The following is a 10,310-nucleotide window of genomic DNA, read 5'->3' as shown; positions in this document are numbered from 1 at the left end:
CAGCCCACGTTACCCATGACTGGGACAGATCTTGCCTCTTGTCCTGTATCACTGGTATACAGCAAGGATCAAAAAAACACATCACACAGCCCCAAAACCACCATAGAAAAGGGGAAACTGGGACCATCGAGCTTCTTCAGGGTCCCAACCCCTGCATGCACAGGGTGAATGGATGTGTCACCAGGACCCATGGATGCCACCAGGACCCACTGTAGCTGAGGCTCACGCATCACCAGCCAGCAGCCTGCAGGCACCAGGAGGTGTCGGGATAGAGATGGCAGTGGAGTGATCGAAACCTGCTGGGGAGAGAGCGAAGGAAGGTCAGGTAACAGGTTTTACACCAGCACACACAGGAGAATGGAAGACCTCTCCCTCATGTCCCATCCCATATCAGGTGCCCACTCTGCGCTACAGGGTCCCCACAGAGCTCCAGGGCTGGTTGTTCACCTCAAGATGTTTTTTCTCAGCAAAGGCAGGCAACCAAGCCTCCCTCCGACACCTGAATCCAGCTCTGGCCCATGCAGCCCCAGCCCATGGCTCACCCTGATCACAAACAGTGGGATGGACACTGCACCAGCCCATCGCTACATGGTTCTGTTGATCTTTTCATCGCCTAGTTGCTTCCCACCCCTGCTATCTCCAGCCAGGAGCTTCCTACCCATGCTCTGCAAATAACAACTTTAGGTTTGTTCACTCAAAGCAGAGAAGGCAAATCAAAGAACACTTTGTTTGCAGTCAAAGTGAACCTTTTTCTTTCTTCCCTTCAGGTTTCTCAGCAAAACAAAAAATGAAAAAGCGGGCAGAATTTCCTTTCCTGAGTTTAAAAGAACCTATCTGTTCCTATCCTGGAGGTAAAAGGTTAGCTTGATCTGTCTCAAAATGTGAAATAAATGGCAATGTTTTTTGGCTCTGAACTGAATGTTTTGATACTCCTTTTCCACCCACTCATCCAAAAAGATTTGCAAAGTTTGTAAATGTTCCCAAACAGCTTAATGCTGCTCTGCCCCTCATCCAATAAACGACATGACTGCAAGGTTTCCATCCTTCACCCTAGACCTTCTGCACCCCATTTGGCTGCCTCCCCCTCCCAGCCTGTTGTCACACCACAACAACACCCAGAGCACTCATGCCCTGTACCTTGAGGGATCCTTCTGAGGTGAGAAGGGGCCACTGAGTTTAATAACATTGAGCTTGTTCTCAAAGACACCATAGCTGAGGGTGACCTGCAAAAGGGGGGTGGTGAGAAGGAGCAGGGAGGATAAGGTGAGTTCAGGAGCAAGGAACTTGCTTTGAGCAACAGAAACTCTCATTCTGGTTCCTTCTCTACCGGCTTGGTGTCTGCCTTCCACGTTTTCTTTCCCATGATGGCCCACTGTGCTAGTCTTTTGCCTCTGCAAGCCCCCCACACCCCTTGTTATCCCCCCACACAAGGCAGACATGGTGCCATGTCAGAGCCCCTTCCCCAGTCAATTATTTCTGCTTGCCTTTGTGCCCCATTCCCCCAGGGATGCCCTCAGTCCTCCCCTCACTCCCCATCCATGTGCTCCCCACCACTGACCCCAGGGGCACTGTGACTGGCATCTGTGCTGCAGGCAACATCTGCTCCTTGTTTCAAAGAAGCATTTGTCAGGGAAGCCTTCCCGAAAGAGCAGACAATTGATTCAACCCATGTTGAGCAATGTGCCTATGCACTCTCCTCCACTTCTCCTTCCTCACACACTCCCCTCTTAATCCATTTCCCCTCCTCACCTGCTGTGTGAGCTGAGAAGGAGGGATGAGCTGCAGGTTTTCCAGGTGGGAATGGAAGAGCGCATTGGGCAGCAGATGCCCACCAACTTTGCACTCAATGATGTAACCCACAGTGCAGTCATCCGGCAAGCGGATCAGCTCGGAAGTGCTCAGGAAGTTCCTGCCACTGGAAGAGAGGAAGGCTGCGTGTGTTAGGAAAGGGGTCAGGGGGGATATAGGCATCCACTTGGGTGGGATATTAGTGAAGGACTTAGCTGAAAACCAGAGTAAATCTTGAATCTAGGCAAGAAATCCCTGAGTTCCACCTGCAAAGGTTTGGGAATGTGCTTTATCTGTCACTGCTCCCAGCCATCCTGTCCCACCAATTGCAAGGTGCTGCCCCTGATACACATCCAGCTCCTCGGTGAGCTGATAAAGAGCTGGCAGACCTTGACAAGTCACTTTTCCAACTGTTTAGTCAGCTGCACTGAGTCCCTAAGGGACCAGCTAGCAGTGGGACCACATGGCCAGGACCAGGAGGAAGAAGAAACAGGACATTTTCATGCAGCTTGAATAAGCCATCCATGGTTTCACTGTAACTACATGTTCCTACATGCTTGGCCATCCTCTGATGACAGGTCAAACCAAGTTTTACAGCTCCTATAACTGGAAGCAGCCACACAGCGTGAAGCAGCGTTTAAGCATTTCAACACAGTATTGGCAGACTTTATGCCAGGTTAGGCTTTAACCATCCATTCCGCTTCCATTTCACACTAGATCACAGATTATCCTCCTGTTTGGGTTTGCCATAAAATACATATCATGGGCTTCAGCTACACCAGCCACCTGGCTTGGACTGGATCTGTCCTTCTGGGTATGCACAGATCTGGTTAAGGCTGGCACAGTTATTGCCTATCACTGTGTGTATATAGCCTGTGATACAACCTAGTGCATCATGGAAAACATCATCTTGTTGTAGACTGGGCTAACACAAGACGCCAGGACCTATCTCTGTTCTCTGAGGAAATGAGAAAGGCACTGAAGAGGGTTTGGTGTGGGGGAATGGGAAATTAGCTCGGGAGGGAGGGTCAGGAGGTTGGAAAGAGGCAGGTTAAGGAGAGAGGAGATAGGCAGACAGAGAAAGCACTTAGGAAAAGAGTCAGAGGAAGTTGAAAAGGATGGGAAGGAATTTGAGGGAATAACCAAGAGCTGAAAGGAGCTGGGAAGAGGGCAATACGTCTTCCCACGGTCATGTCTGCCAACATGCCTGCTCTTGCCTCTTTTTAATCAGGTGGCTGAGCCATCCGCTGCATCCTTCCTCCAGTCCCACGTGCTTACAGACATGCAGCCTGTGGCACTGTGCACCCTTGCAAACATCCTTGCAAACACCACAGACACACATCCAGATCTGCCACTTCCAGGGATTCCTGTGTGGCCGTGTTCCTCATCCATCCCCAGTGGCTCCCATACTCACCAGCAGCACAGCTCACCTGGCCCACGGCACCATCTTGCTCGCCAGCTTGCGGCTGATGCAGAACCCAGCTCCTCCCGTGGCAAACCAGAAGCGCACAGGTTTCTGGAGGGAAACAGCAGAGAAAATCCACGGCGGAGTCTCAGACAATACCATACTCCCTGAGATAGGAATGCTGGAAACCCAGCTTTGGTGCCAGAACAAAAACAGCCCTATTGTCACCCTAAACCCTTGACTGCTGCCCAGAAGAGGGACTTGCCAGCAGTACAGCATGGATTTTGACCTCCTTATATTTGGAGCGGCCAAGTTCCCGCTGGCAGCAGCAGGCGGGCTGCCCAAGGCAGGCTTATCTCCTGGCAGGCAGGTACCCAAAGGCTCAGCAGCAATGTGGGACTCTTCCCCCATGCAGAACAGATTGAGTCAACACCTACAACCTTGTTCAGACAAGACCGATGAGTTTTCAGCTCTTGCCTGCTCCTCCTGGACCCTGTCTCTTGTTGGGGCACATCTACAGCAAATGAACCAGAGCACTAAAAACACCCCATTTGCCCCTGCATCACCACCATGGATTGTACCGTCTGGTTGTTTGGCAGCGTTTCGGAGGCTCGGATGGGTCGGTTCAGGCTGGGTTTCCCCAAGTAAACATCCCACGTTGCAGAGTAGGAGGACAAGAGCTTCAGGAGGGCCTGAGGGTTCAGGTAGTTGTCATCATCCAAATGGCAAAACCAGCTGCAGGGAGGCAGGAACAACAAGAACACAAGAGGTTTGAGGTAAGGAGGGTGCCCCTTTCTCGCAGGGGATCCCCGCATCAGCCCTGCCTCACCTCCGAGTGCTGGCCAGGAAGGCATCAAACTCAGCTGCCATCTTGCAGGAGAGGGCCGGGTGGCTGTGCTCAGCAGAGCAGTTGGTGAAGATCGCGTGGTCACCTGCCCAGACAGAGAAAGCTGTGGCCAACCCCCTTGACATGGTCACGGGGAGGACCTCTGGGAAGGAGGGAAGGGGCTTTGTTCACAGACAACCTCCTTATCACCCCCCCAAACAGGCAATCAAGCCTGCTATGACATGGGCTCCATCCTTCCCTCCGCCACGAGATGGAACCTTGGGAGAGCCAAGCACCTTGGCCAAGACTAGGACACTCATCAACTACACTCCCACCCTGCCCACTGCTAGCCAGGGTGTGGGGGCTGAGGGTCCCTCTTACGGGCTGTTTCCACCCATGGATGCTTTAAGGCAGTCGGCTGCATGCCCTGGGGTACACCAACTAAACCAAACCATCGCTGCTGGAGCTTGGGGTCCTCCCACATGACATGGAGAGGGGTGTGCTTCAGAAGGCAGCACTAGCACAAGACAGTTTTCATGCTGGGCCCATCGCAGAGGCTGAAAGTGGAGGGATGTGGTGTTACAGGACAGGTCATTACCCATTCTCCTTTTCAGGGCATCATCTTCTTCATCGGTGAAGACGTAGGTCTGGGGAAACAAGAGCAGGAGGTTATTCTCAGGGCTGGAGCTGGTGCTGCTCCTGGCCACCCACCCCTTTTTCCCACAGGTGGACATGCTCACCATGGTCACCCCACTCCATCCTGTGCTGCCCCTCTTCCAAATAGCAGTTGAGCCTGAGAGGGATGGCTATGCTTCCCCTTCCCACGTGGCACAATAGTCAGCACTTGTGTGGCTTCATTTCCTTCCACCCCACACTACCCAGCCACCCTGGGGACAGAGAGAAGGGGACCCGTGACACTAAGTGAGGAGGGGAGGTCTTAGGTGCTGGTGGCAGAAAAGCAAAAGCACTGTGGCTGAATGATGCTCGGGTTAAAAGGAGAACATCTGCTTGTGTGTTAAGTGTGCACAGCCCCCTGCCGCTTCCCACCTCTTCCTCCTCTTCCTCCACCCCCAGGCCTCTCTAATCCCCCTCACTGCCATTATGTGGCACATCTCCCCCTCTTCAGGGCCTGGCAGGGATCGGGGCTGGTGAAGAAAAGCTTTCCTCAGGCAGAAAATGAGCTTTCACTAAATCAAAAAGGAGTCGCGAGCCGTAAACAGTCGCTCCACCAGCTGCCCACAGCCTGGTTAAACACAGCACCTGGGCAAGGACAAAAGGGACAAGGCAGCCTGACAGCAGCTTCAGGAGCATCATTGCTCCCAAAAGCTCTGATGAGGAGACAAATCTCTACATCTCCCCACACTCAGCCAGCGTTTGGGAGATATGTCCCCATCGGGACCACGTGGCTAGAGAAATGTTCTACACATGACAAGAAGGCAATGACCTGTCTCTAAGCAGGGACAGCAGGATGGTTTCATGATCTCAAATGTATGTGCTACAGTGACTTGGCAAATAACCCTCCAACAGTTAAGCTGCAGCAACAGGTCACACACACATTCCTACCTCACTCCATTGGTAAAGCCTTTTAGTTAAAACCACCTTCAAGGTGATCACGGGACAAGAAACAATTAGCTAAGTCTCAGGTAAAGGAGTCACTCTGGGTCAGGGGACCATATCACAACCCTCAGGCAAGGCAGGGGTTGCCAGTGGCACGGGATTTCTCTTGCCAGAGCGTCGGAGCCAGAAATTTCCACTGTGACAAATATTTAATCTTAAGAAGAAAACAACATCTGAAACTGTTGAAATTTTCTGACATTTTCAAAGAAAAAAAACCCAGAAATGTTGTTGCTGGAAATGACTTTGTTTACAGATACAACTCTGACTAGAAATCGTGTGTCTAATAAACATCATATCTGATTGACTTAAAATAGGAATCTGCATCTTTTCCCAGATTTTCTACTTGTGAAAATATACGGAGGTTCCCACTTTTCCCCTTGATGCAGGGTGGCAAATAGATTTTTGGAGACACCCAACATGTTTCTGTGGGAACCCAAGGATGAATGAACATTGCCACCACGGGGAACACCAGACTGTGCAAAATAACTGGAAAAAGGAGGTTATGAATGTGAGGACTAGGCTAATCTGATTCCTCTGGCTCTCCCAAACTCTGATGTCCATGGCATACGTGGCTACAGCACTCCAGAGGTGCTGGAGCGTGTTCCCTGGCTCTGTCCTGAAGGAGATCACAGTAGCACAAGCAGCTGCCTGCATCCTCATCTCTCCATCCCTCACACCCCTGAGAATGGGCAATCAGCATCTGCTGCCAGCATCCCAGTGTCCACTGCCATGTGTCCCTCAGAAAAGCTACACATGACAGCTGGGATGGGGGAGACAGGTATTTCCCACTGTTGTCCGTACTAATGGAGTCTGGAAGAGATTCAGAAGGTCTCTCTGGCTATGCCAGACCTATTCTACCTGCTGGGGACATGCATACAGAGGAATACCTGGTGTCCCTTGTGCCTCTGCAGGCAAATGGGGTAGACAGAAACAGCCTCTCCACCATATCCACCCTCCTGTTCTCCACCAAACCATCTGTGGTGTCATGAAGGATCTCCCATTGTGGTGCCTCAGCACATGGAAACTGGGCTAGGATGCTAATGTGGAGCAGTTGATCTGGCCCTGAGGACAGATACAGTATGGAAAGCATCCAGCATCCCTCCGTTCTGGAGTGGAGAAGATGGTGGGGTGGGAAAGGATGTCTGCTGAATGGCACTGCAAGCAGTGACATGAAGCCACTAGCGTCAAACAGCTTTGTGTGGGAGCTCTCCATGAACATAAGAGCCCATGAAACGGATAAATACGAGACTTTGAGATCTCCTCACCCCAAACTGGGAAAGAGGCCTAGCAAGGAGGAGCTAGGAAAAGGAAATAAAGATGTGGAATCTCACAATCCAGAGCCATGCTCATCTCCCAGGCTCCCAGGGTATCCCTCTGCCAAGAAGAGAGCCCCTCCAAAATGCGGACACCTCAGCAGGGTCATTGTTGTATCCTGCCTGCAGAACAGATTCAAAAGCTGCAGTGTGTTCACAACACTGAAATGTGAAATCTAGTTCAGGGTGGGCCATTCGAAGGTTGAATTTCAATTGTTGGGATGTCTGGATTTCTGAAAGGAGGGGAGGCTCTAAAATTAGTTTACATTAGCCAACAAACTGCCATTTCAGACCTGAAAACTAGACTTATCTCTACTGGGGCCAAGAGTGTAAGCCACTCCAAGATGCCTAAACAAGGCTAAACACCTATCAAAACCAGCACCTCTATTTAAATGAAACCTTTGCTGAGGACCTCTCGCTGAAATGACCTCCACATCAAGCACCAATGGAAAGTTTGTTGTGGACCCATTCTCAAGAGGCAGAACATGGTCCACAGTAGAGAGCCCACCTTGCACTTCCCCTTCCCCATCTCCCACCAGCTGTTTAAACAGTGCAATTTCAGAGAAAACATCTCTCTATTTTATTGTCTACCCTGACAGAGTCCAACATAGAGGACTTTTAATTTGGCTCCCATACAGTCTATCCTAGCCATAAAAACCACATCTGTTCCTGCCTCCTGTTACAGCCACCTAAGCCTGACCTGTGAGGTCTGGGTTGCCTCCTCCGGGAGGACACCATGCAGGTAATCAGCTCTGAAACCGGGCTTAGCGTCAGCAGCATCACCATCTGCAGAGAAGGATGCACTGGACCGGTCTCCAGCCATGAGTAAGAGCGAGTGAGACAGCAAGATGGTGGCTCTGCCCTAGGAGGAGGCAGTCTCTTCATATCAGGGCTTCTGAGACCTGGATCTCTCCAAGACTGACACTTAAGGCCTGCACTTCTCCATAGGGACTCAGTAATAGGAAATCTGGTGATCTATCCCTGGTCCCACAACCATTAAATGTCTTTTGCCATGGAAAGCACTCTTTTTTTGCTAAGTAAGGTTTCTATATCATCAGTTTTTCAAAACTAAAACCCCTCCAGCAGCAGTATAATTAATAAAACAAAAAGGCTCCCAACATTCATGTACTTCTCCTTACCCCGCTTCCTGCCTCCACTCCCCTGCCCTCAATGTCATTTAGTGAAAAAGCAGAAGAAAAACATGGAAAACTGAGGAGGGGTGAGGAAAACACTGAGCTTGCAACAAAAATGGATAACAACGTAAAAACACTTTTACAATGACTGATGCTCCCACTCTACTGTTCCTTCCTATTCTCCTGCCCAGTCTGTGAAGCTTTCCTAGAGGCTGGCAACAGCATGGAAAATTCAACACCTCTTCCCAGGTTTGGACATCATTTGCCAAACAGAGAGGGTCAGATGACTCTGGGGAGCCAGTGTTTGACTCCTGTCATATGCAGAATGACCAGATGCCTGTTTGTCAGACGTACAAGGTGAGCTTCTCCATAAAACCCACTCCAAAATCCCCAGTTACGATATCTTCATGCCAGTGCGGCCGTGCGGATGGGTTTGGTGTCTCCAAAGAGCTGCTGGGCTGAGCTGAGGCAGAGAGGAGAAGTGCATCTGGAGGAGGAAGCAGGGCATCACGGATGGCGAGAGGGACACTCAGACAGGAGAGGAAGCGTGCTCAAAATAGGGCATGGCTTCCTGTGACGCCCGCAGCAGACCAGACAGTAGCAGCAACACGAAGTGGAAAACCTCCCTTACCCAGCAAACCCTGCACTGCTTCAAGCGCTGTCTTACCCTGTACCTCCACCCCTGTCCCCCTTCCTCGCTGAGGCCTGAATTTGCCTTCTAGGTGCCCATCACACCCAGGCAGAGGCAAGAAAACACAGCCCTTGGGGGCAGCCATGGGATTTCTTCTTTCATGAGAAGCAGCTCTGCGAGAGAGGGAGAGAAGTGCCTGGGCTCTGGGGAGTACTTCTGCCCACCACTGAGCCAGTGCGCACAGAGCCACCAACGTGGTGCCCCACGTCAGTTCCTCTAACAGGAAGGAAACTCTCCGAACTCTGCTTTAGCAAAGGGTGGAAACATCAGACACCAGTTAAAAATAAATAAGTAAGTTTAAAAGATCAAACGCGCACCCACATCACTTGAAGATGATGCACGTGAGGGGATTTGCCCAAGAAAGAAAGGCATGGACTGCGCTGATGTGCTGGGGAGTTGGATAGGGCTGCAAGCACCCCTCCTGCACTCCACAAAGTCCTTCAGGTCCTCCTGCCTGCTGCACCACACCGTCCTGCAGCAAAGGGTGCCCAGGCAGCCTGATGGAGAGCCAAGGAGCCACTCAGCTTGAAACCTCGCTAACTCGTGGCACTTGGAGGTAAAAAAACACCATTTCCTACATGCCCAGTACAGTCTGTGCCCACGGTCTGGTGTGGCACAGGAAGTCTGCAGCCCTTGGTGTTACTAGTTAGTAAAAGCGAATTAAGTCCTTGCCACTTCAAGCTGAAAGTCAAACCTAGGTTAGGTGTGATGCTTGCTAAGAGCATTTGTCCTTCCAGCCTTCATGGGAAAAGCCCACACAAGCTCCATGAAGTAGCTGCCAAAGCAGAGACATGGCTGCTAGCATCCCCCTTCAAATGAACAGAAGAATTAGGGAAAACCAGGCAAACTACTGAGTGGGATTGCACTGCCCGATCTTCCCTTCCTTTGGCCTTTATCCCCCCTGCTCAATTATCAAACACTCCTTCTGTAGTCTGAACCCACACTCACCTGCTCTCTGATCCGCGATATCCATGTGTCCAGGAGCAGCTCCATCCTGCTTTGGTGAAATCTCTTGGTTGTCTTCACAGCTATGAAAATGTCCTCAGGAGTCAGGCTTCCCTCAGTCCTGTATTCCTCTGGCCGATGGACTTGCGGGTCCTTCTGCCTCCTGCCACCTCCTCCCTCTGGACTCACTTTGCTCCTTTGCTCCGGCTTCTGCGACATGCCCTCCCTGAGCCCTGGGTACCGAGCTGTTTCCCGAGCCCCACGGTGCCGCACAGAGAGGAGAGCCACACTGACGAGGAAGACTGCGGCTCCAGAGAGACCATGGATGAGCCGACGGCCCATGGCTTCCAGTTTATTCCCGTCACAGCCAGTATCTTACTGAACTAAGACAACCACTGCGGGTACCTCCATGTGAAGCTGTCCACTCCTCTTGAAGCATCCAAACGGGCAGAATCAGCCAAGAGGAAGGTCTGAACAGGATCTGGCCAAGGAATAGGGTGGATGAAGACCAGAAAGCCAAAGAGAGAGCAGCCCTGGAGGGCATCAGTGAAGCAGGGGGGAATGTTCACAGACTCAGATGGCTCAATGACCC

General features: G+C 51.3%; 1 protein-coding gene across 1 annotated transcript; it reads right to left on the bottom strand.

The window, feature by feature from the left end:
- Positions 1-229: 229 nt before the first annotated feature.
- On the bottom strand, positions 230-10,147 carry MFNG (MFNG O-fucosylpeptide 3-beta-N-acetylglucosaminyltransferase; the record flags this gene model as incomplete). Its single annotated transcript, XM_080632589.1, has 8 exons — positions 9,722-10,147; positions 4,618-4,666; positions 4,023-4,125; positions 3,775-3,928; positions 3,219-3,304; positions 1,750-1,915; positions 1,138-1,223; positions 230-299 (listed from the first exon to the last, which is right to left on the bottom strand). The coding sequence occupies exons 1-8, from the start codon at positions 10,058-10,060 to the stop codon at positions 230-232; spliced, it is 1,053 nt and encodes a 350-aa protein (XP_080488715.1). The 5' UTR covers positions 10,061-10,147.
- Positions 10,148-10,310: the final 163 nt, after the last annotated feature.

Source organism: Psittacula echo (assembly GCF_963264785.1).
Source record: "Psittacula echo genome assembly, chromosome: 1".
Classification (NCBI taxonomy): domain Eukaryota; kingdom Metazoa; phylum Chordata; class Aves; order Psittaciformes; family Psittacidae; genus Psittacula; species Psittacula echo.
This window is presented reverse-complemented; position numbering and strand designations above follow the sequence as displayed.